The sequence below is a fragment of the Mizuhopecten yessoensis genome, unplaced genomic scaffold (assembly GCF_002113885.1).
Source record: "Mizuhopecten yessoensis strain PY_sf001 unplaced genomic scaffold, ASM211388v2 scaffold8123, whole genome shotgun sequence".
NCBI lineage: Eukaryota > Metazoa > Mollusca > Bivalvia > Pectinida > Pectinidae > Mizuhopecten > Mizuhopecten yessoensis.
Window position 1 is genome coordinate 1386115 of NW_018407390.1, and position 27675 is coordinate 1413789.

The 27675-nt window shown below is 37.9% G+C and overlaps 1 protein-coding gene across 5 annotated transcripts in view; it reads left to right on the forward strand.

The window, feature by feature from the left end:
* The window catches only part of LOC110455009 (collagen alpha-1(I) chain-like), a 216320-nt gene that overhangs the window by 118831 nt on the left and 69814 nt on the right, over window positions 1-27675 (forward strand). For 4 of the 5 annotated variants that reach the window (XM_021504877.1, XM_021504878.1, XM_021504880.1 and 1 more), the window contains exon 1: window positions 2110-2513. The exons of the other annotated variant lie outside the window; for it this stretch is intronic. In XM_021504877.1, coding sequence (XP_021360552.1) covers window positions 2199-2513 — 315 coding nt within the window. In that variant the 5' untranslated portion in view covers window positions 2110-2198. Of the gene's footprint in view, window positions 1-2109; window positions 2514-27675 lie in introns of those variants that run through there. 5 annotated transcript variants of the gene reach the window in all.

Genomic DNA, 27675 nt, shown 5'->3' on the forward strand with positions numbered 1-27675 from the left:
TAGCATGTTATTTGTTAAAAAGTGAATCATTGTTATTTTGTCCCCACTTTAACTCCTCATATTACCGAACGGTTTCCAAGCTGACTTTAATTTCATATAATATCATGATGGCACAACCCCATGGTATGTACATGTATATACAAAAACCTTAACGTATCGGTGATAGCCACCAGAAGGCCAACAGTGGCGCCCATCCTTAGTAAAACTAAACTTACTGTATATAAACGTCCTTTTCAAACATAAAAGTTCTAGTCATGCACGTTTAAATTACAAGAATGTTCCTGGGGGGTATGGGGTTCCCTCGGCATTATCAAATGTGTACTTTTATAGCCAAACAAGACACAATTAGAAGTACACGACAAAATTCATTAAACGACACTTCACTACGCTATCACCTATAGCATTGCCATATTGTTGCCACATTGCTGTTGTTCAAAACGAGAGTGGGTCGTTTTCAGTCTGTTTACTGTACCTCTTACACCACAGAGATGTACTAGCTATAAAAGATTTTTATCACCTAATAAAAACAACAGAATCGTGATCCGATACAATGACATGCATACGTTTGAATTTCCCTATCGGTTACTCGGACGCTTGTACTTTTTATTAGTTTTTGAGAGAGAAGAACTACATTGCAAGTTGGGAAATGGATCGTTGATTTCAGTATAGAGAAATCGTATATATTGATATATTTCAAGCATCATGTGAGAAAATCATATTTAGGATTTGCAGTTATTCTTTGTTGTAGAGTTGGATGATCTGTATTAATCAGATTTGCTCTTTATATTTTTCATCGCTGAAAGTTAATCTAACTTTCAATTCATTTTTTTTTTTTTTGTAATTTTATCTGGGATAACAAAACACTAATTTCTTTTACTAATGAATAAAGATGTGACGTGATTGAACACGCATATGAAATACGGATTATGACGATGTTAATTAAATCAAATAGATTGCTTCCATGAAGGTTGATGGAACATTCTGAACGTAAGAACCACATTGTTTGGAGTGCCGGTATACAACGTTGACCCGTTGCAGATGGATTTGCGGTGAGCTTCAGCAATATTTTACAATTTAAAACCTATAAAACTGTTACGGTATTCTTGAAGATATTTGGAGCTTTCATAAATACCATCAATAAAAGAACTTAAAAGCTTGTAGCTAAACCTATCATAATAATGTTTCTGTATGGATCAATTGACGATGTCATGTTTTACTCGTCTGGAAATACACAGAGAAGTCGTAAGGCTATTTCCGACGGGAAGAGATTTGGGATGATTAACATCATGTTCGTATGAAGCCATATTCAAAGCTTTACAAACAAAATATTGATAATAATGCAGTAAAAATGTTCAGCGACAACCGTCTGATCGTGTCCAGGAAAGTGAAACTTTTTTGTTTTGTTTTTATGTTGTGATCGCATTTTCAATATTTCGAAAAGATTCTTAATTGTGCATTAAAACCAAAATTAGGATTACATGAAATCTTTCCCCTAAAACGTTGTTGTGTATTTATGATGGCAACATCCTATTTAGTTAAGTGTAGCCGTTTTAACAGGATATTTCAGTTTTTAATTGAAAACTGGGTACATCTAGCTGCTACGTGTACAACTATGTTAATAATATTCGTTACAGGGTATTCCGGAAACTCTTATCGGGTTTCAACTTATATGTTAATACTCACACGTATGGCAAACATCACGTTCAAGTAAAGGGGAGGTAATGTTCGTTACTTATCATATGTGATTTGATAATGGATAATTAGGTGTTTATTAAGGCCTATATAAGGAGAAAGGTTAGAATAGAAAGTCTTAAAGCATTGTTATCTTGACTGATCATGAGTAAAGCGAATTATTTGTTTGACATCATAAGCAGAAAGCGGTATATAAGCCAATAGTTGTGTTTCTGACGATACAATGTTACAACACGTGTACGGATCGTTTTGTTTCAGATTTTATTCATAGAATTCAGCACAATAACATTTTGTGTATTTTATTGTAACCTGGCCATGTCTGTTAAATGTTATCCGCACTCTATTTTACTTCACCTTTTATGACCCTTGTTATCAATCCTTAATCAACAATCCTGCTAATAATGTGAGATAGGACAGCTCCGTAGACCACAGATGTTAGTGTTCTGATGTGTTTGTCTACTAAATAGACCAGTCTCTTGTTCTCTGAAAAATACATCGAATCAAATATGGCGAATCAACCTGACAGAAACGAGAAGCTGTTTTTCCACATCAAAGTTTTGTATTGTTTGTTCGTTTGTTTAACTATATCAGTAATGGTCGGAATGTTCCTTATTCGGAACGAAACAAATATGGAACTCGTCAAAGACGCTATCCAGTCATATTGGGATGGTGTAGAGGATAATTTTGACAGAGACTTTGAAATGTTGCAAGGTGCCTCTTTGAATGAAAGCGACAACGAGTCTCCTTCAAGGCGAAGACGTAATGTGGGGCAAGATGGCAGAACACCAGAGGAACAACGTATTCTTTCAACGTTGTTGAAGGTATTTTACAAAGCGAAATGTGTAATCTGGGGTTAATGAAATATCTTGATCAATTTTAAATTGCTTTTTTACTTGTGCTGACAGTAAACATTTCTAACGTATACTCGTATGCGCGTACACAGAACAGAGTTCTACTTCCTGTTTCCATAACGAACTAAGTCAAAGGTACTGTAAGATAGATAGATACATGTAACACCAACGACTGTATACCGATCGATCATTGTAGTAGTGTAGTACACGTAGCGGATCTACGCGTAAGTGTACAGCGACTTTGATAGTATCAGGAGGTGACTAGATTGACAAGTGGGTACTTTACGTCCTAGTTTCTGTTATAGAAGTGCCTAAGATTGATATGTGGTGCTTTACGTCCTAGGTTCTGTTATAGCCGGACCTAAGAATGATATGAGGTGCTTTACGTCCTAGTTTCTGTTATAGCCGGGCCTAAGATTGATATGTGGTGCTTTACGTCCTAGTTTCTGTTATAGCCGGACCTAAGATTGATATGTGGTGCTTTACGTCCTAGGTTCTGTTATAGCCGGGGCTAAGATTGATATGTGGTGCTTTAGGTCCTAGGTTCTGTTATAGCCGGGGCTAAGATTGATATATGGTGCTTTACGTCCTAGTTTCTGTTATAGCCGGACCTAAGATTGATATGTGGTGCTTTACTTCCTAGTTTCTGTTACAGCCGAGCCTAAGATTGATATGTGGTGCTTTACGTTCTAGGTTTTGTTATAGCCGGGCCTAAGATTGATATGTGCTGCTTTGCGTCCTAGTTTCTGTTATTGCCGGACCTAAGATTGATATGTGGTACTTTACCTCCTAGTTTCTGTTATATCCGGACCTAAGATTGATATGTGGTGCTTTACTTCCTAGTTTCTGTTACAGCCGAGCCTAAGATTGATATGTGGTACTTTACCTCCTAGTTTCTGTTATAGCCGGACCTAAGATTGATATGTGGTGCTTTACGTCCTAGTTTCTGTTATAGCCGGACCTAAGATTGATATGAGGTGCTTTACGTCCTAGTTTCTGTTATTGCCGGACCTAAGATTGATATGTGGTGCTTTACGTCATAGTTTCTGTTATAGCCGGGCCTATGATTGACATGAGGTGCTTTACGTCCTAGTTTCTGTTATAGCATGACCTAAGATTGATATGTGTTGCGTTACATCCTAGTTTCGGTTATAGCCGGGCCTAAGATTGATATGTGGTGCTTTACGTCCTAGTTTCGGTTATAGCCGGGGCTTTGATTGATATGTGGTGCTTTACGTCCTTGTTGCTGTTATAGCCGGACCTAAGATTGATATGTGGTACTTTACCTCCTAGTTTCTGTTATAGCCGGACCTAAGATTGATATGTGGTACTTTACGTCATAGTTTCGGTTAAAGCCGGGCCTTTGATTGACATGTGGTGCTTTACGTCCTAGTTTCTGTTATAGCATGACCTAAGATTGATATGTGTTGCGTTACATCCTAGTTTCGGTTATAGCCGGGCCTATGATTGATATGTGGTGCTTTAAGTCCTAGTTTCGGTTATAGCCGGGCCTAAGATTGATTTGTGGTGCTTTACGTCCTAGTTTCTGTTATAGCCGGGGCTTTGATTGATATGTGGCGCTTTACGTCCTAGTTTCTATTATAGCCGGACCTATGATTGACTTTACGTCCTAGTTTCTGGTATAGCCGGACCTAAGATTGATATGTTGTACGTTACGTCATAGTTTCGGTTAAAGCCGGGCCTTTGATTGACATGTGGTGCTTTACGTCCTAGTTTCGGTTAAAGCCGGGCCTTTGATTGACATGTGGTGCTTTACGTCCTAGATTCTGTTATAGCCGGACCTATGATTGATATGTGATGCTTTACTTCCTAGTTTCGGTTATAGCCGGGCCTAAGCTTGATTTGTGGTGCTTTACGTCCTAGATTCTGTTATAGCCGGACCTAAGATTGATATGTGGTGCTTTACGTCCTAATTTCTGTCATAGCCGGACCAAAGATTGATATGTGGTACTTTACTTCCTAGTTTCTGTTATAGCCGGGCCTATAATTGATATGTGGTGCTTTACGTCCTAGTTTCTGTTATAGCCGGACCTATGATTGACTTTACGTCCTAGTTTCTGTTACAGCCGAGCCTAAGATTGATATGTGGTACTTTACCTCCTAGTTCCTGTTATAGCCGGACCTAAGATTGATATGTGGTGCTTTACTTCCTAGTTTCTGTTATAGCCGGACCTAAGATTGATATGAGGTGCTTTACGTCCTAGTTTCTGTTATTGCCGGACCTAAGATTGATATGTGGTCCTTTACGTCCTAGTTTCTGTTATAGCCGGGCCTATGATTGATATGTGGTGCTTTAAGTCCTAGTTTCGGTTATAGCCGGGCCTAAGATTGATATGTGTTGCTTTACGTCCTAGTTTCTGTTATAGCCGGTCCAAAGATTGATATGTGGTGCTTTACGTCCTAGTTTCTGTTATAGCCGAGCCTAAGATTGATTGCCGGAACTAAGATTGATATGTGGTGCTTTACTTCCTAGTTTCTGTTACAGCCGAGCCTAAGATTGATATGTGGTACTTTACCTCCTAGTTCCTGTTATAGCCGGACCTAAGATTGATATATGGTGCCTTACGTCCTAGTTTCTGTTATAGCCGAGCCTAAGATTGATTGCCGGACCTAAGATTGATATGTGGTGCCTTACGTCCTAGTTTCTGTTATAGCCTGACCTAAGTTTGATATGTGGTGCTCTACGTCCTAGTTTCTGTTATAGCCGGTCCAAAGATAGCCGGTCCAAAGATTGATATGTGGTGCTTTAAGTCCTAGTTTCTGTTAAAGCCGGACCTAAGATTGGTATCTGGTGCTTTACGTCCTAGTTTCTATTATAGCCGGATCTAAGATTGATATGTGATGCTTTACTTCCTAGTTTCTGTTATAGCCGGGCCTAAGATTGATATGTGGTGCTTTATGTCCTAGTTTCTGTTATAGGCGGACCTAAGATTGATATGTGGTGCCTTACGTCCTAGTTTCTGTTATAGCCGGACCTAAGATTGATATATGGTGCCTTACGTCCTAGTTTCTGTTATGGGCGGGCCTAAGATTGATATGTGGTGCTTTACGTCCTAGTTTCGGTTATACATGTAGCCGGGCAAATGATCGATATGTGGTGCTTTATTTCCTAGTTTCTGTTATAGCCGGGCCTAAGATTGATATGTGGTGCTTTACGTCCCACATGTAGTTTCGGTTATAGCCGGACCTAAAAATGATATGTGGTGCTTTATGTCCTAGTTTCGGTTATAGGCGAGCCTAAGATTGATATGTGGTGCTTTACGTCCGAGTTTCTGTTATTGCCGGGCCTATGATTGACATGTGGTGCTTTACGTCCTAGTTTCTGTTATAGCCGGGCCTATGATTGACATGTGGTGCTTTACGTCCTATTTTCGGTTATAGCCGGGCCTATGATTGACATGTGGTGCTTTACGTCCTATTTTCGGTTATAGCCGGGCTCAAGCTTGATATGTGGTGCTTTATGTCCTAATTTCTGTTATAGCCGGGCCTATAATTGATATGTGGTGCTTTTTGCCCTAGTTTCGGTTATAGCCGGGCTCAAGCTTGATATGTGGTGCTTTATGTCCTAATTTCTGTTATAGCCGGGCCTAAGATTGATATGTGTTGCGTTACGTCCTAGTTTCTGTTATTGCCGGGCCTATGATTAATATGTGGTGCTTTACGTCCCACATGTAGTTTCGGTTATAGCCGGGCTCAAGATTGATATGTGGTGCTTTTTGTCCTAGTTTCGGTTATAGGCGAGCCTAAGATTGAAATGTGGTGCTTTATGTCCTATTTTCGATTATAACCGGGCCTATGATCGATATGTGGTGCTTTAATGTCCTACATGTAGTTTCGGTTATAGCCGGGCCTATGATTGATATGTGGTGCTTTACGTCCTAGTTTCTGTTATAGCCGGACCTAAGATTGATATGTGGTGCTTTACGTCCTAGTTTCTGTTATAGACGGTCCTTAGATTGATATGTGGTGCTTTACGTCCTAGTTTCTGTTATAGCCGGACCTATGATTGATATGTGGTGCTTTACTTCCTAGTTTCGGTTATAGCCGGACCTAAGATTGATATGTGATGCTTTACGTCCTAGGTTCTGTTATAGCCGGGCCTAAGATTGATATGTGGTGCTTTACGTCCTAGTTTCTGTTATAGCCGGACCTATGATTGATATGTGGTGCTTTACTTCCTAGTTTCGGTTATAGCCGGACCTAAGATTGATATGGGATGCTTTACGTCCTAGGTTCTGTTATAGCCGGGCCTAAGATTGATATGTGGTGCTTTACGTCCTACATGTAGTTTCGGTTATAGCCGGGCCTAAGATTGATATGTGGTGCTTTACGTCCTAGTTTGTGCTATAGCTGGTCCTAAGATTGACATGTGGTGCTTTACGTCCTAGTTTGTGCTATACATGTTCCTAAGATTGATTAGTGTACTTTAGGTCTTAGACTTGGTTATAGCCGAGCCTAAGATTGATGAGTTGTGCTTTATATATACCAGTTTCAGTTATAACCGGGCTTATGACAAATACCTGGTTTCGAGGTTGATTGATTGATTGATTTATTGACTGATTGGTGGTTCTTTACTTCTTTGTTCCGGTTATAACGGAGCGTAAGACAGACGAAGGCATCTATACATAGGTTGTTCTTTACTGAAACCTATAAGGTTCCAATAACTTCTGCTTTAGTGTAAAGTACTAGAGCGCTCAGTACACGTAGGGAGAAGGTGACTGCCTTCCATTGCTATCGGTGTTGGCCCTAGACTATCAATCTCACAATTTTATGTAAAATGTCAAGAATTTATTTGAAGATTACATTGAATAATTCCCATTTGCTACGTTTCGTGAGAATTGATAAGGTCATGTACAAATGTATGTATTTCATGTAAGGATGCTTTATTTTTAAATTTCTACAAGAAAAATGTCAAGGAGTAATAAAAATCCATTAGAAAACCGTTTGATTCTAATATAGGTTCATAAAACATGTATTAAAGACGGGATAAAACACCATAAGCCTATGAAATTATAATGTGAAAACTACTGAAGTTCTGCTCTAATAGAATTAAGCAGGTATTGGACAAATGACATAAACTCGTAGGTTTTGTATTTCACTGATTACACATCAAAGGCATCCTTCTGGGGAAACGTCAGGGAATGTCCTATACACATGTGGAGGTGTTCCGTAGAAGCGTTAAGTAGATAGACACGCATTGTATCATTGTTCTCCTCAGGAACCGACACCGATGTTCATTTCTGTATACATGTGAATACATGAATAGGGTATCACTCTTCTCCTTTTCACCGTGCCCGTGCCATTAAGCAGATCAATGATGTTTGAAGCTGATGAAATATTTCAGATCTCCTTTATAAATTTTATATTTATACCTCTCTGATACTTTATAATTTTTTATACTGTCCCTACTTTGTATCCGATTAAATACGGAATTAACATTGTACCATTGTTTTAAATCTTTACCACACTTACACTGTATAAAATTCATCTGTAATGGGTTTTTTGTGTACCTCGTAGCTAAGTATGCGCGTCATTTACTTGATCACATGCATGCACGCGGAATATCTAAATACTGTATTCCGTGTGGTGAATGAATTCAACTGTAAAAACGTCCTTCAATTAGAAACGGTCTGATAACCGAGTCAGATTTTGTCGCGGAGGAGTCCTACATTTTCGCATAATATATATGCATACTCACGGAGTTACAATGTCTGGCGACACAATGTGGAAGCCATCTTCTGATGTCCCTCACGTAAACAGTTCTTCTGATGTTTATCACGATCAATTAGCCATGTCGCTTTATTACATCGTACGACAGATCTACAAAATGGCGTCGTTCAGGTCGGAAATTTTGCAACCGGAAGCTGAGGACAGCACATACGAAACGGAACGGCAATTTGTGACTAAATGGAAGGGTTTGAATAAATAAATAACACAAGTTAGGTAGATGTTATATTAGAGCACATTTCTTGTTGTCGGCAACAGAAAACCTAGCGACAACAACCTGTGTCGCAGAATTCCACGTTTTGGTATAATAATGCGCTCTGGCCTCACTCCAGGCAAGGCTGGTATTGAATCTAGAGGAAACTCGGCCTATTCGTTGTGTAACCTACCCACCAGCCTATACATTTATGTATCCATCCATTAACAGTGTAAACTTTCTATCTGCCAGTTAAACTACCCAACTATGTAAATGCATGTACCTTAGTTTAAACATGTTATTGCCAAAAGTAGACAAGAGGTAAGGGAAAGTTAATGCAACTTGCGAACGCATTCTTTTGCACAAATCTAAATTAATTTGTTCTTACAAACCCAAATGTACATCTTTTTCAATAATCTACCTATCCATGTTTCTATACATACACCCTTTAATACTTAACATTCACCCTTGAATGTATCTGGTCATACATCAACCTAATTATACATCATCCAATCTGAAGCTCTTAGTTTTAGTTGTCGTTGAACACGACAGGCAGTTTGGCTAATTCCTAGGTTCGCAAGTCTTCTGGGCTTATATTATGTGACTACGCTAACGCTTGTCTCAGACTGTATTGTTATGTCGTCTGGGCGCTAAAATCCGGCCGTTCTCCCGTTCGGTAGGCAGTTCCCACGAGGCCGGTGACGTGGATCTACGACAATACCGCACGCTACACGCTGGACACGCATCGGCGAGTGCTGAAACACGTCTTGTTGATATACTCCGCCCAAGGACACCCATGGTTTCGTCTCATTCGCACAAACCGGAAGTGTTGTCAAAGATCCATCACACATAACACAACTTCGCATCTGTCTGTTGAAGTTGTCTTAATCAATTTGCAGTCGACAAATTAAAACGAAAATTAGCTAATTTAAACAAAACAACGCGGGCGAATGGCCCAACACAACAAGTCAATCAAAATCAGATAAACGCTTGTAAAACTAGGTCAGTGTACACCATTTTACGAGTTGTCCACATGAACAACGATTTTGAACGCTAGGTGAGTTACATGTACCTTAGTTCGGACTCCTCATGTAAATGTACAATGTCTATGTAGGAAACTAACACAATAAACCAACTTGAGTGAAGCGGTGGTAAAGATCGATGTATAAACCGGAAGTAAATGTCGTCGAGGAAGCTTAGCAGAAAGTGTACAATAAGGGTTATTTGGGTAATACGACATTATTCTGCGGGTTTTCAATTACTAAATATACTTGTAATCATAATTCNAATAATTTTTTTTTTTTTTTTTTTTTTTTATCTGTTTACTTCTTTTATGGTCAGAGCATAATAAGAAAGATAGAAAAAAGGAGTTTAAAAACATATTGTAGTATATCATAAAATAACAATATCCTGGCTAATTCAAGACTTGCAGAATAGATGTACAACATATCATGTAGACAGGAAGGGAGCTTGTAGACTCTTGTTGTATCAGTACTGTATTGGTCAGATAAGGTATTCTTTTTTTCTCATTTGAACAAACAACAAGTTACGCCTATGTAAGTTTTCTGTTGAAGTATTCAATATCTCTTTGTAACTAGTAATTGAAAGATTCAATATCAAACGAGAGGCTTTGTAGACATGTCTTTACTGATATCACCTAGTATTGGTTCTGTAAGATCTGTAGTCAATTTAATCAAGAGGATGGAAAGATCTAGATCAAACGAGATGTTACAATGTACTGTATTGATATATTAACTGACGTATCATAGTTATGGTGAAATCTATAGTCAATTTAAACTTGAGGTTTTACAAAAAACTTCACTGATGGAAAGATCTGGGTCAAACGCGATGTAATAATGTATTGATATATTAACTGACTTAACAAAGTCATGGTGAGATCTATATCAAATCGTGGGTAAAACAGAGATCTTAACTAACGTAATATACTTAGATATGTGTCAAAATAACAAACTTAACATCTAACTAAGTGTTGTATGCAGACCCGTATGAAACAATAGAGTACTGCAAGTTCTACACATACGCTTTCTGGAATTGCACAATGAACTTACATCTTTCCCGCATATACCATAATGTCTTTAATGTATGTACATTTTGCAGCTATGTATATCAGGTGATTTATTGTCTTAACTATATCGAACCTATTGAGGTCTTGCTCTGTAGGACAGGGTAATGTGATACGTATAAACTGTGTATACTAAGGGGATAAAACACCTGCCCGGCTATTGTACGTTGAGTTCGCGTGATGTATTCAATCAGTAATTCAGTGCCTCCATCGCCTATCTCACTTAGTCCAGCTAAATAGCCGTTCTTCATGTCGGGCACGCATAACACATTTTTATGTTGAAAGAAAATCCATGTTTTGATAAAATTTTAACGTTGTAGGTGGTTATATAGACATACAAGAGTACAGAGAACCTTTAACGGTCGTATCTATATAAGGTAGGTACAGCCATTTCACACCCAGTACACTCTCACTGTCTAAATGTACCGATCGGTGAGACAAGTGTCTGCACGTATTGTACGAGACTTTCCAATTAATTAAACAATTACCTCTGTAGGTCGACTAACATATCGTGCCTTTATTGCTTACTAAAGCTGTTCGGTTGAGTGTCCCTTGGCATCTGTTATAAGCTCATTGCCAGCATTATATGACTAGATGATATATGATGGTGCACACGGCATTATAGCACATCCCGGCGCCCATCGTGACCATTGCAGTATGGCGGCGCTCTGAAATGACCCCGGAGTGGCTCATTCATTGGACACCGTCGACATATGACCTTTGATGGGAATTGGTCCAGTAACAGCAAAAATCAGCGCCGACATACGACCTGTGTTACATCACACGTCCAAAAACAACAGTGGGCACTGTCGACGCTTAACAAGTAGACACCGTCGTCACATGACATTTACTGGTGAATGGTCCAATCAACAGTAAACACCGTCGTTACATGTCATTTGCTGTTCAGTGGCCTAATCAAGAGTAGACACCGTCGTCACATGACATTTGATGTTCAGTGGTCCAATCAACAGTAGACACCGTCGTCACATGAAATTTGCTGTACAGTCGTCCAAACCTCACTTGACACCGTCGTCACATGACATTTGCTGTTCAGTGGTCCAATCAACATAAGACTCCGTCGTCACATGACATTTGCCGTTCAGTGGTCCAATCAACAGTAGACACCGTCGTCACATGAAATTTGCTGTACAGTCGTCCAAACCTTACTTGACACCGTCGTCACATGACATTTGCTGTTCAGTGGTCCAATCAACATAAGACTCCGTCGTCACATGACATTTGCTGTTCAGTGGTCCAATCATCTGTGGTCACCGCCTTATTTGCTGTGCTTGTCGTAAAACCATGAAAAGGGAAAGTTATTCGTTTTTAGACCCGCACGATCAAATTCAAAAGCATACAGTACATTTTCTATTCCTTAGATAACTCTGGAGTGAAAATTGACTGGAATTAAAAAAAAAACGTTAGGTGTACTTGTGCGTTGTTGGACCGTCTTCCTTCGGTACTTTTTATTCCCATGATCCTCTGTTAATTTTGTTAACTCGAACCAATCACAGCACTGGTAGAAAAACGATTGGTCTAGAAAGTAAACTTCCTCAATTGGAAGTTGTGCAAACGACAGAAATATTTAAGGACAAGTCAGACAGCATACAAATTTTCATATGGTGGGTGTTTTAATCTCCCCTGTGTGAGGGACAGTCTTCAAATAAAAAGACCGGAAAATTCTCGAACCAGTACCTTTTTTCTTAATTAGGGAAGGAAATCCTTTCTTTGGCGTGAATGTTATTCATCATACGGCAAAACTAACTGTCAAGGGACTAACGCTCAGCAATCCTTCCGTATAGGAAAAGGTGAACGCGTACATTAAAGTGATTTTACGTAAATTGTACACTGTATTTATTTGTCAGTGTCCATGATTCCTAAGTAATAATTCCTCGTTCAGTTACGCTGTAACGCTCTACTACAAAGTATTCTGGACCCTCCTCCTTTTTCTACAGCTGGCGTACAAGTAATCATGTTGTAGGCATATCAAATTTTCGACTATTGTGATAAATTTTACAATTTATAATTGAAATGATTAATTATAGGTGAAATTCGAACAGAAAATTACAAGAGGATTACCGTCTTCAAGTCTTGGACTGTGAGTCTCTGACGTCATAAGGTGGCTGTCGCTGTTGGTTAGTTGTCAATCTGTGACGTCATATGGTGCCTGTCTCTGTTGGTTGGCCGTCAGTCTCTGACGTAACAAGATGATTGTCTCTGTTGGTTGGCTGTCAGTCTCTTACGTCACATGGGTTGCCCTCTCTGTTGATGGACTGTAAGTCTCTGACGTCACATAATGGCTGTCTCTGTTGGTTGCCTGTCAATCTCTTGCGTCACATGGTGGCTGTCTCTGTTGATGGACTGTAAGTTTCTGACGTCACATAATGGCTGTCTCTGTTGATGGACTGTAAGTCTCTTGCGTCACATGGTGTCTGTCACCGTTGATGGACTGTAAGTCTCTGACGTCACATGGCTGTCTCTGTTGATGGACTGTCAGTCTCTGACGTCACATGCTGGTTGTCTCTGTTTGTGGACTGACAGTCTCTGACGTCACATGGTGTCTGTCTCTGTTAGTGGACTGTCAGTCTCTGACGTCACATGATGGTTGTCTCTGTTTGTGGACTGCCTGTCTCAGGCGTCACAAGGTGGTTGACTGTTGATGAAATCTATGATGAAATCTATCCGTTCATATTGACAAATTATTTTCTATTTAGAAACGAACCATGGAATTGAATCAACATCTAGGTTTTTTTCTGATGAAATTCCATTGTCAACAGTACCGGCTTTCTGCAGGTCTTACAAAACCATTCTGGTGTACAGTCCTTAAGCTGTTGAGAGTGTATGTAATCAACTAGATGAAAGAGACACGAGTCCTTAGATTGGTATCTTCTGGAGCCTGACTGTAGTTCATACAATAAATTGTTTGATTTCAGACAAAAAGTGCACTGTATTTGTACAGTTGTTTGACACTGCACTTGAGACTTGCCATGCAATATAATTGTCTACATTCACTAAACATTTTTATTATTTTTGATGAATTGATTTACTTTTCAATTCCATACCAACTGGTTACAATTCTAAAAATAATCTTCTGAGACATTAGCATGATGGAATTTGTTTTTTAACACATGAAAAATGTACAATATGCTTGTTTTACAGAACCATATTTGGATGAAACAAAAATCATCTACCACAAGTTTAGATGCCAATATAGTCAAAATACGTTAATGATTGTTAGCAAAGGTCAAACCTCATGGGCAGCTTTCTATTTTTATGACACCATTTGCATATTTTCCAGGTTTTTTTTTAAATCTCAAAGTTCCGAATTGTTTCCCAAGACATTTTGTGTTTCTCTCTGTTTTACAAAATGTTTGTAGTCTAAGAGTTCCCATTTTGTGTTTTTCTCTGTTTTACAAAATGTTTGTAGTCTAAGAGTTCCCATTTTGTGTTTTTCTCTGTTTTACAAAATGTTTGTAGTCTAAGAGTTCCCATTTTGTGTTTTTCTCTGTTTTACAAAATGTTTGTAGTCTAAGAGTTCCCATTTTGTGTTTTTCTCTGTTTTACAAAATGTTTGTAGTCTAAGAGTTCCCATTTTGTGTTTTTCTCTGTTTTACAAAATGTTTGTAGTCTAAGAGTTCCCATTTTCCGAAATCCCTTGGCCGCAATTGCCCCGTTGCTTTATAGTCCTGTTCTTTCTTTTGTTTCAGCATATTTTTATTGATGCTTTCTAAATATCGCAAAGAAAAAAATCATGAAAAGGTCATCCGTTATTTATTGCGGTCGTTGGCATATACCCATTTTCCCCTTGGCTCCTCGGCACTAAAACAGGTTTCTCTTCAGTATCGCTGTAGACTTTAAAATTGTGTTGTTGTATTGAAAGCCATGAAGTAGATATTGAAACGCATATATAATTGTTTCTCGGTCTGTTCTCAAGTTCCGTTTTCTTGTTTTTTGGATGTTTTTTTAATCTGTAACAAGTCTATAATTGACGTTGGACTTCGTCTATTGGGAAGAAAAAACTTGTAACCTCATCCATTGTGTATTCTGATATCGTGAACGCTCCGTCTTCCCTTGGCCATTTCTATAACTTGAATACATTCTAGCACGGCTCATAGGAACTACTGGTTGTCGTATTTTAGTGATTATCATAGGTACAGCTTTCACTTCCGGAATTATTTCTGTCTCTGATGTCTAACAGTAAAACTGCTGACTCCAGGTCGGTGTTTGTAATGGAATCGCCCAGCCAGGCTTCTGTTATAGTTTTTACAGCTGATTTTAAATCGTAGACAAAAATTATAGTTCGAAGTTTGTGTCGTAAAAAAACGAAAATATAGATCTTTCTATATTTGAAACATCGATAGTTATCGTTGATTGAGTTAGATGTTTTACAAATTATTCACTCGACGAGGGGAGGTCACTCTCATTCTCCAGTCGTTGTAATGTTGTGATGTGTTCTCAATCTTTCTTGCCAAGGGCGAACCCCGAACTCTGAAAATGCCATTTCCCTGACGAAGATTCGAATTTTTGAGTTGCTCGGTCCCTAAAAACTTTCTCCCTTCCTTTTCTCTTTCCACCTGAGTTAATACATGTAGTTCAATCCCTGCTTTTCGCTCCCTCATTTCCTCGAGCTTGCTTATGTCTTGAACATGAATATGTTACCTCCAAGCATGACATGCACAATAACACAGGTCCATTTCGCGGGGTTCACGCTTTTCTCCTTCTTGTTGATCCTGCTTGTCTTTGTTGAACTTTCCTTGTTATCTAAATCACATGTCATAGTTATTCCACGTGGCTACATTGTATAAAACTTAGCTGGATAGCACCTTGCTGCACACGATAACACACGATAACACATGTACTGTTGTTTATAGCTTTGAGACTATAAATATATTCCCCTCGCTGTGTTTTGTCTATTTTAATTTCTTGGATAAAGCTGTTTTTAATTTTTGTTTACCGATTGTCTGGCTGAATATCTTTTGCTTGGCCCTGGTAATTAAACCTAGATGTCCCCTCAAAATGAGTGTCTGCATTTTTTCATGTATTATGTTTTGTGTTCATTTTGTCTTCTTGATAAAGCACTTACATGTACAGTGTATGTTAGACTCTGGTGGTTATATTTATGTTCCAGTTTCCAGGTTATGATATTGCAGTGACGAAACATTGAATACTCCAATCATTTGTGGACGCCATCTTCGCATATCTATAAATGGCACAATGTCTAAATCAAACAAACTTTTCTAGAATTCAAACTACCACATCCCGATTTGAACTCCCGTGACCGTTCCAAGATCACTATACACAAAGCAGGCCAATTGTGCGTTTGTTATGATTTTATCATCGAATCCTGTCCTGTTTATTCTGATTTAGAATGAAAAATCACCAATTTAGTGTACCAATGATTGGCCAATTACCGTTTCGGAATCCTGTAGAGAGTTCCAGACTTAATCTATAAAATTGGCCCATTTCATCTTGTTGAGGGCATGTGTAGAATAGTACAGGACATTTCCGAACCACCACTGAACTTCCGGTTGCAGTCCAATCCGGTATTTCCGGTAAACAGTAATCTTTACAATTGATGAAGCAGAACTATCGGATGGCTTGGTGGTCTGTTAATCACATCATCAATATCTGTGTGGAATGTCGCACAAATCCCGTGACTTTATGACACCAATCCCATTTACGGCCAATTTACACATCAGCCGATGTCACCTTCCCTAGAATGGTCGGACCGGCTGTAACTCTTCGACTATGAGTAGATGTCTTCTTATGTTCGGTGAGCATCTCAACTCCTTGTGCTATTAAAGGTGTATTTAATAGAAAAGATATATATATTATTTAACATAGCCAGTAAGACATGAATATATACAACAATGGACATAGATATTACGACCTTAATGAACATAATTGTATAAAACAATTGAACTGTACACCCGATCCTCTCCGCTACATCTACTTTACAGTGTACTAGTCACAATTCTTGGCCTTTACTTCTCTAACAAAGGTAAACCGTTTAATTATAGAAGCCGGGACAGGAGTTACAGTGTAGGAGGTACAAGTATTTAATCACTGCGGTTCCAGTCATTTGACCTTTTGATTCGAGTTACTACAAACCGTTCTAATCGCTTGAAGGCGAGCACGCCAGGTACCTCAGATAATTGAATTTTACCTATATTGGGATTACTGCCCTATTGGATATTGTGATACGGATCTGTCCGGTGGTGTGAGACTGATGAGGATGGGGGGACACTTAGGCACGTGTCGAGTAGGGAGTCCCAAGAGAAAGAACACAACACTGCCCACAAATGACAACCATATGCAATATCCTGATAAGTACACGAGTGTTATCGAGATGTGGAGACGAGGTTTGCCGATGACCTGGTTTTCACATGCGAAACTAAAAGCATATCGGATTCTCAATTATCTTGATACCGATTTAGGTGTTCTGCTTAAATCATCTGATATTTGCTGACATTTCTTTGTATAATAAGCTGATATACACGTACAGATTCCCTTAACTATAAATCGTTAGCAGTCTTCGTTCTTAGGAATCTTATCGATTCCAACCTACGGCTAACCCTGTCTGTCTGTCTGTCTGTCTGTCTGTCTTTCTGTCCACGACAGTCAATCCGTCCCAAACAGAATATGTGTATAAGGGGAGTGACAATATTAGATATATGAGAGGACGCCAATATTATTAATCTTATTTAGGATTGTTACAAGCTTTAACATGTATAATCGGTGTCACGGGAAATAAGTAGATGCCCACAATACATTATATATTAACTGGTAAACGGTTTTTCCCCTGACACCGGTCAGGAACGTTTTGATCATTACATTCCCTGTTCGCTTGGTATTGTCAGATATATTTTGTAAATCTTTAACATATGTTCATGGTCATGTTTGTTCTTTACCCATACACATATTCATTCCGTCACATGAAACCACGAACAGAACATCTTTATTTAAATAACGTCTCTTTTCTTCAATAATTTTCAGGTATGTAGTTATCTACTTGACATGGTCTCCCATTCATATTATTTAGGACGCATTTCTTAAGTCGAAATTGGTAAAATTATGTCATCCTTATATTTTTGACATGACGCCTTTTCCTTTCTCATTTTCCGGAACAGCTAGACGTGTTGTTCTGATAAGGATGGACAAGGGACCAATTTCGTATGAAATACGAACCCTGGAAATTGATGATCAGAACTTAAAACAAATCAATTGCACGTGCTGAGTCTAATTGAACTGGTGGAGTTTGTCGTGAAAATAAATTGATTCACATCTTGTAATTAATATTATGACAAAAATAAATCTCCATAGTCGTTAATTTTAATCAATGAGATGTGACCTAATAAAAACAGCGGTTATAAAAAATACAGATGATGAAACGGGTTATGTGTGTAAACCAAGTCCCTGTGTACTAGCAAAGGGGTGTGACCCTTGTGTCAATCACTACTTGCTGACATGTTATCAAATGAACCCCGTAATTCCGTTGTATAATATAGTTCCGTGTTGTTATGCCCAGGAGATGGCGCTCATATTTTATACTAAAAGTGTCATGGTCACGTATAAAGATGGCACGTCCTCTAGAGTAAAAGCAGCATTTACTGGTTGTAATACTGGCTTATCGGTCCGTTTATATCCCTGGTTTATTGTTACATTAGAGAGTAGGTGGATAGGGAAAATTGTCAACACGGTGCGCGTGCTATTATTGATTAGCACGTGCACGTCTCGGTACGGTAGAAACACGTGACGAACAGACAGACCACGCGAGAGGCAAACGTGATGATGAGGATCGGTTATATACGGAATTTACGTCGAGGGTAATTTTAAAGTGTCATCACAGTGAAATGTCACTACTAGACACGGTAGAGGGACACGTCACTGATAGTCACAGTATTCTGTCAACTCGCTTTAATAAAAGCTAGGTGTCAAGGGAGACAACACAGAAAGATGAAAAGTAGATTAGAGGAAATTAAAAGGCAGATATCCACAGTGTTACAAGGACAGGGCCCCTCGTGACGCCTTGATAGAGTGGAAGTACAAGGCTACACAAGAGACCCCAATTGGTCTCTTCTTACGATTAAGTGTGTGTGCGTTTACTATCCTATACCATGATACGACAGTAGGTGTTGGGATACCAGTGAATCGTTGGTTCGATGGTCTTGGTCACTTCGATTCGTAGTAAAGAGTTTCTTTTTGGTGTTTGATAGGTCACGTGGTCTACCGTATCTCACCAGGCCACCAACTCGTCTCCATGACACGTCTCCGTGAAGAGTGTTTGTCCATACAATCAGTCGGCCTTTTACACAAAAACAGATTCGACAATGCGAATTTTCCTCGAATTTTCGTTTCGTTGAAACGTCCAAATCGGAGAACGGTTTTCGATATTTGATGTACGTGATAGGATTTTCGAGAGGAGGTTTTAATTTGGAAATGTAAATGTTTAAATATGCTCTCATGATCGTTATTTAACAACGACTGCGCAGACTTTCGTATACCATTTGTGTACCCTTCCTTTCCATGTTTCCTATCTTGAAGACGGCATCATTAACATTTGAGAGAATTACCATTTGATGTTTTAAGCATTGAAATAAGGTTCTGTTATTTCTATTAATAGAAAAAACGCTTTATAAGTATGAAAACATGTATCGTGTACGCGCAACGTCATGGTCAGTTTTTAATACATGTCCAAATCACACAACAGGCACGAAAATTAAGGATTATGATACTTCACCACAATATGGTGCTATTAAAAATCGTTATAATGTCAGTAAAATCTGTAAAAAACAGTTATGAACAATATCTTACGTTGAAATACTCTGGTAACGTTTACCGGTGATCATGGTATGATACTGTTACACTTTGCATAGATATACATGTAGGTGTTATTCACATCGAGTAAATACATTGTATCATTCAAATCACATCAGTTATATATGAGGCAGTGTACACATTATGTCCAAAGTAACTTCTGTTAAACGTTTGACTTCTCCACGATGAATGACGCCATTCAACATGCTAAACTGAAATCATAACGCAATGAATTGGTATATTAGTAAAACTAATAAAACAGAAATACATGTATAAAATCCTAATTCCAAGTGAAATGAGAAACAATTTTCAACATATAACTCTACAAGCAGGGAAAAATAAAAATAATCCCTGTCTTTAAATTATTACAACTGTTATCTTCAGAATAGGCAATTATGAAAAATTCAGCAAATCGCAAACATGTCATGTGCTAGTATTTAGCTGATAATTGATGGAAAACTTCGACGAAGTTTACACTTGTACCTTTAAAGTAGAGGGATATCATTGAAACGTTAATATCAATAAAGACACACTGGAACGGGAAAATATCGCTCTCATAAAGCACAAGATACAGACAGTTCTCTGAAATACTACTCGCGAAATAAAAAAGACAAATAATATAAAGCAAGTACAAAATTATCGATCTCACAGAAATTAATTTGTTAAAACGCGGTGCAACGTTTTGCTGGCAGTTGCTTTTGGTTTCATAAGATTTGACTGAGCTACACCGCCTCCGACAATCCACCTAACCCGAACACACTGGGAACATGTACGCCCAGATCGAATGAATGCCGCGAAAGATATACAATGAACAAGTACATTTTAATCGAATGTATGGCAATTATTTCTCCTATACTGATCATTAAGCACCGCCCAGGGGGACATTAGACGTGCTTTAATCACTTTCATTTCGACCATTTTAGTTGTTTTTTGCGGTAAACAATTGGTTTTAGGTGTACATGTATATCTAAACCTTATCTACGTCTACTGATGGAAATAACAAAGCACGTTACGACATGTCAATGCCATTTTAGACAATACTCGAGGGCAGGTTTGGTATCCAAGCTTATTGACAAACTGCTGTTTTAAGTACATACGTATCCTGTGGTATTTCTCAGACCGAGTCTACACCGAACTTAATTTAGATGTACATGGAACTTTACAATTAACTGCAGTATACTTTTAGAAACCTAAACCCCGTTTATTGGTTTCTGTTCCTTTTGACATACTGTATACAAGTCTATAACTCTTTCCTCTCAGTGGCATAAGTGTTAAACGTATAGTTATATAGTTTAGCATTATAACATTTAAAAGAAAAAAACAGTAGTTGAGCTAGATAAGAAATTATACGGGGCAGGCTCCTATTGAGAATTAACATTACTGGAAACAGGCCCTTTACTTGAAAATGCTACCATGCAACGTACAAAATGTGCAAGTAACCAAAACAACATGAATTCAGGGTGAATATCATCCATTTTTATGTGTTTAATTAGGTCCAGCCTTTGTTAAAATTTATTAGTATCTGGGAAACAAATTTTCGTGTTTCCCTATCACAAGGACATCACGCTGAAGAACAACACCAAAGTTAACACATTCAGGCTTACAAATGTCCGCGCCGTTTCTATCCTCTGCTTTAGTCAATCGAACGTCGGGGCGTTCCCTGACTGAGGGAAATATGAATGCAGAAAAACGATGTTTTATTTTAAAATCATGTCAGGACGTTCTAAAGGAGCTTGAAGTTAACTTTAAGTCCAGGATTTCAATATTCCCAACCCTGTTGTCAAGGAAGTTTAATTTTAATTTCATTTCTATAAATATGATGTAAACAAATTCAAAGAAACTCGATTTAAAATTAATACCGTTAAGAACTTAAAAAAGCCGACCCACCATCTATGCTATAGACAGATAGGAGATGAGTTTTATCACGTTATATGTGAATTAATATTGGGAAGGGAGGTAGCTGTGTGGGAGACAGGGATTGTAGTCAGCTTGTTGGTGTATATTACGTGTGGTTCTATTGATTTCGTCCCTGTCCATTCAAATCCGACTGAGATAGCTTTTAAGAGAAAGTGTGTTGTCAGATGGGACGTATACCTGCGATCGATAGAGAGTACCGTGTGTAGTCTCAACGTAGACACCAATCGAGGCATAAACAGTGCATATACTTTCATAGGATGAACAAGTTGCACTTAACATAACGTAAAATACCGCTGAAACACCAAACGTCATACACAGTAGAACATTGATCAATTATGATTTTTTGTTGAAGTGTATATGTAGTTATATCAGCTTGAGAAAGTTACATTAATCGATCGCGAGACGAAATCGAAATAAAAGTCCCTTATTTTTATTAACTGTTACATTAAATGCTTTTTAATGTTCAATCGTTTTAAATACGATCGAAAGTATGAAAACTTGACGTTGGAAAGTACTGCGTTCGACAGAGCGCGCTTACGTTACAGTTGAAACGACGTCATAAAGCGATTATTGGTCTACTTTTTCTAAAAATAGTAACACCGAGTTAATATCGAATCGCCGACCTCCACGTGATGATGATTAAACTAGTGATGGTCGGAAAGATGTGTATTATCTAATAACAAACACTATGGACGTTGTGCAAGATGCATAATACATGATCCACACTACACGGTATACACAGTACATGTATGATAATATACATTGTACTCTCCACGGTACACAGGACACATCCACACTCCACGGTATACACAGTATGACAATATACAATAATTACATTTGCATGGCATTGTCAATATATAGCCTCTTTGAAAGCTGTGTCGTTGATGGGACTTTAATTACCATGCATCACGAGACAAAATTCTTAGCGCATTAATAAAACACTAACCGGAACTACAATATCCAATATATCGCTGGGCATTGTGAGATTTGAGAATTGTCATTGTAAATTTATGTGCAAAATAAAAATTGAAAAAACCCACTTTTATTACACATAAACATTTCAGACATTTTGTAACGAACCTGTGCTCCGTCGCAAGATCACTCACTTCAAACGCTATCAGTTTCACGCGTCTCGCATCCACGGTTCCTCATTTCTGACGACAAATTTAACTTTCAGCTCAGAGTTCTATTGATAAATTTAAATCAACCTATAGACATAGCATACGCAATTGTGTTGATACTGAATTGTGGAATAAAATTGAAGTGTTTGTTAAAATTTCAAAGTACTACTTTGTTGGCCAATCAGCACGCGACAATACGCTGTTCAAACTATTGACCGAAATTGTGTGGACTGTCGATAAGGCGGGCATTTTTAATTTTAAATATAAATTATAAGTCAAAAAAGAACATAGGAGGCAGAGAAAACGTAAATATAAGTATTGAACTGTTTGGTATGGTATTTATGTTCTATTTGAATGACACAACGTTGCAAGCAAACAACTCATAATGAGCTAGCGCGCATTATGTTGGTTGCGTGCAAAGCTGTGTCATTCAAAAAGATCATAAATACCATACAAAAGCAGTTCAATGCTTAATTGTACTATCCACAGATGCGCACCATATGCAGATACGATATATATGACATACTGTATAAGATAACTGTATACGGCATAATTATTTAAAGAATAAATGATACCTCGCACGTTATAATATTTCATCAACAACTGGAGACGCTGAACACTAAGCATACCTAATAAAACACTGCACCGTATGTATACACAATATAATGTAAAAGCATAATATAATGCATGTACTAAAAAAGACAGACACCATGCACGGTATATAACATATTCATGACATACGGTATAAGATACACGGTATGCGGTATGTAGGTTATATATATTATATAGCACTCGCGTCATCTCTGTTAAGTTAATCCAATAACAGTAAGAACCAATACACGTGAATGTTTTCCGTTAAATTATTTAAGTAATGGGGACCAATCATGACGTGAGGTCCAATTCAAAATATGACGGAAATTCCCGAATAGTTTCCGATTAACGGAGTTGTTACGTAACAATAGAAAGCAACAGTTTGTTCTGTATTAACGGCTGTTCATTTGGGAAAATAGTTCATTAATCGTATTTTATCCGAATGAGATCACAAAGAACGATAAATAATATTATCTTTGTTTTGACCGTAAATATAAGGAATGATTGAATCCTTTTAACATGTATGATGAAACGCAACACATTTCCGTTCAAACGCACGCATCATGCAATATGTTTTAACGGAAATGTGTTGCATACAACCATAAATATTAAAAACAATAGCTTCATTTCAAGGCTTTTAAAAAAAACCTTGTTATCAATGTTTCTGTTTGCGTGTACCTTTTACACGTACCAACAAGTAATAAGTGAAGTTTTAATTAACACGCATAAAATATATTGTAATGTGTTCCTAGTGATGAACTCTTTTTTAGATAGGGGTACACATCTCATTAAGGTATCATATGTCCTTAACATAAAATTCATTTGAGTCACGTTTTGTTTTAGTATGTGCTGTCTTCTCTCAGCCACACGACAAGTACATTGTAGCTGTTCATTACTTCTCGCAGCAGCTATATCGTTGCTGTCCTCCAGTGCATTGTGGGTCTTTGTTGTGAGGCAGACAAACTAGTCACGGCGTTTTTATTAATATATACATCTTCTCAAACAGAGTAATAGCCAGACAGATTATAAGTGACCACGACGGGATGCTTGGAATTTGATGGATCTGACGATGTGTTATTGCTATACACGTTACCGCGGCACTTTGACGAGTTATGTCCCTTTGTTGACAAAGGGCGTATCACATACCCTTAACATATTACCTGATATAATCCTGGATACTGATTTGATTACTACACCTGGAGTGTTAATGGTTGGCTCTCACTAGAGATGTAATGCCCAGGAAATCATCCCCTTTGATCTAACTGGCTACTAGAGGTGATCCCTTCAGAATAAACTTTATACATCTTTGACAGGTTTCAGTCATGTACTAATACCATCAGTTCCTTCTGTTGATTGGCTTAGGTTCTCATGACGTTGTCTGAAAATGAAATAATGACTCGATGAACTCTGTTGAGGAAGTACTAGGTATAGTAGCGTACAAAAGCTGTGTCAAATAACCATGAATCGTCACGCTACTTAACTTGTAGTAACCAAAGATACATCGAGGCTGATACATTGAACGTTTGTCAAGGAAAGCCTGAAGTTATACGCACGAAAACGAACTTCGCTAACTAATTCATTTAAGAGTTCCTAATGACGCAAATAAGCCGGTTGCCTCCCTGCTCTCGCTGCTTGCACACGTGTATATCCCACTGAGGTTAGCAATATACTTAAAACTCATTATCAGTAGGTCAAACACAGCTGGTACAAAGAACGTCGATAGGGCCCTCCTACAGTTTCTGTCAGAGGCGATTACATATTATATAGGTTTGTGTAACTGTTAATAGATCGATAGCCTACTTGAGAAAATGGTTGAAGTTGTATCGTACGCTAAACGTGTTGTTTGTTTTCTAGCGTTATTTTCCAGAAACAAAATGCATTTCAAAATTGATGCCTCATGATTTATATTCGTATTCTTATATATGAGATTAATGAAACGTTTATTGATGCTATTATTTTTCAAACGGGTTCAAACTATCTCATTTATTGCACGACTTTCAATTTTTGTTATATAAAAGTCGATTGAATGGAGCATTAACGCATTATGTCCATTTGTGATGTCGCCGCTGTATGCCGCTGGCGCCACTAGTCTTGTCAGTTCCGGTTCTCATCGATTATGACACGTTCAGAATCCAAACTGTGGGTTGAGTGATGGTCATATATACATTGTAATATTAAAACTAAGTGGATGTCTCTATTTTCACCCATGTAGACATATTTAGTAAAATATTCCGCCCCGTTTACACTCATGTACGTTTTGACAGCACATTGTGTATCGACATGAACGAGTTTGAGATTCTTGTTATCAAATAGTTACATGAAAATCAACCAAATACAATCAACATATTTTATTTCCAACGTAATTTTTAAAATGAAGAAAGTAGAAGCAATAACAGAAAATAAAAACAACGCAAAACACCATTGCCGCAAAATCATTATCATAATGGGTTTCTAAGGTAATCATGTGATGACAAGTTTGCTGGAGGGGGCGGAGGGAAGGGAGTTAAGGTGTGCCATGGGAGTAACTGAGTGGCAAATGTAGTTTCTTTGGTATGATTTAAATACATTCAAATACAAGCCGTAGCACCCGACGAAAAACCCGTTCAATAAGCTGACTGTGTGTGCTGGTAACACTTCCTTATCGTTAAGATAACAAGGTTAACTTCTATCGTTATGACGTATTACAGTGTTTATGTGTCCGTTGTGAGCACCAAAACTATCTTTGAGGATGTGTAGGGACCACAGATAAAATCGACGCAGACATCAGCAATGCTATTTGTTGACATAATTCGTCTTCAAACTACGAACTAGGTTGTGATAAAGCGGTATATAAATTCAAATCTGTAATGAAATAAGGCGAGCAAATGACCCAATTAAGCATTGAACTGTTTTTGTATGGTATTTATGATCTATTTGAATGACACAGCTTTGCAAGCAAACAACAACGCATTATGATTGTTTTGCTTGCAAAACTGTGTCATTCAAAAAGATCATAAATACCATACAAAAACAGTTCAATACTTATATTTACGTTTCCTCTGACTCTTATGCTTTTTTTAAACTTACAATTGATATTTAAAATTTAAATTTCCCGCCTTTTCGACAGTCCTAACAAATTCGTTCAATAGTTTGAACAGCGTGTTGTCGCGTGCTGATTGGCAAACAAAGTATTACTTGTTTCGAATTTTCCCAGAAACAAATTTCGCGCATGGATAAATACAGTGAACACCGTAAATCCGACCTTGCCCTCCACGAGGGAGTTATTTTTGGAAGTTTTTGTGAAGAATCCAGAGGTGAATTTATTTGTTGAATGTATGGTAATCTGACTACAGTCGGTAGATTCTATAACAGCCTCGTTATTTGACATGTCGTCAGAAACTGAGGAACCCGTGGCTACGAGACCCGTGAAACTGATAGCGTTTGAAGCGAGTGATCTTGCGACGGAGCACAGGGGTTCGTTACAAATGTCTGAAATGTTTATGTGTGCTGTGACTCATATCAGTGTGCATTTTGTATAAATTTGCAGACCTTGCTCTTGATTTTGTTGTAATAAAAGTATTTTTTTATATTTTATATTTTCTTTTGTACATAAATTTACAATTACATTTTCAAGTCTCACAATGCCCAGCGATATTTCAACAGTCGTCATGTTTATTTACATTGGATATTTCCGGTCAGTGTTGTATAAACAGGCGTGGAGTTGACCTTCCACTTATTCCTATAATGGTACATTATAATATGTACTTTTTAATTAAATAAGACAATGAGTTGACACTTCTTATAAATGCATAATTGATTAAGGAAAAAACTGGACATTTAACTTTTTATATAATTTCTTTAATGAAATAAGGTAAGGACTTGACACTATAAAGTATACATCTTTGTTGTAAAAAAAAAAAGCGAGAGTTTACGTTATTTATGTATATATACATTTTAAAATAAAGTGAGGAGTTGACACTAATTATAATGCACTGCATTTATAGCGATCAAAGGTGTTTGGGGTTGAAATATAAACAAGACCTGAAGACATTTCTGAGAAACCGTACATCCCAAAACATTCCGTGTGAGGAAACAATTGTACGGCTCAATAATACTTATAACCATAATAACAGGAATGGCGGAATCGCTGTATGGCGACTTTTAAAATTTTATTTTATTGAGGTGTCATCGTTTAACACCCTTTCACTATTATGTGTTTGTTTGGCCCTCTGAAGTGTAACATAAACAAAAATAAAAACAAATAAAAATACGGAGTGCGACTTACTGCACCTCCATACATAACTTGTCGTGTTCCCGGCCTTCTTTACTGGAACACACCTGCTGTGGGGTACTGTTTCACGCGATTTGAACACGAACATAACTCGTATAACGTCTCCACCGATGTGCCAGGGTCCTGATGTATATTTACACCTCTCAGCACGACCTAGCCAGACATAGTTTATTGGTCGGCCACAATATCTTTTGTATGGCGAAATGATGTAAAAGGCTTTGCGAGCAGTAAATACCGACTGCGGCGTGGCCTAGTCTTTGGGCAGTATTTAAATTGCAAGCAGTTTCAAGATACGAGTATTGTGTCCCACACACCAGTACCCTTTAAAACAGAAATAAAAAAATGTGTTGCTCTTAAAACATTTTATTCTAATTGTGTTTTGTTGTTGACAG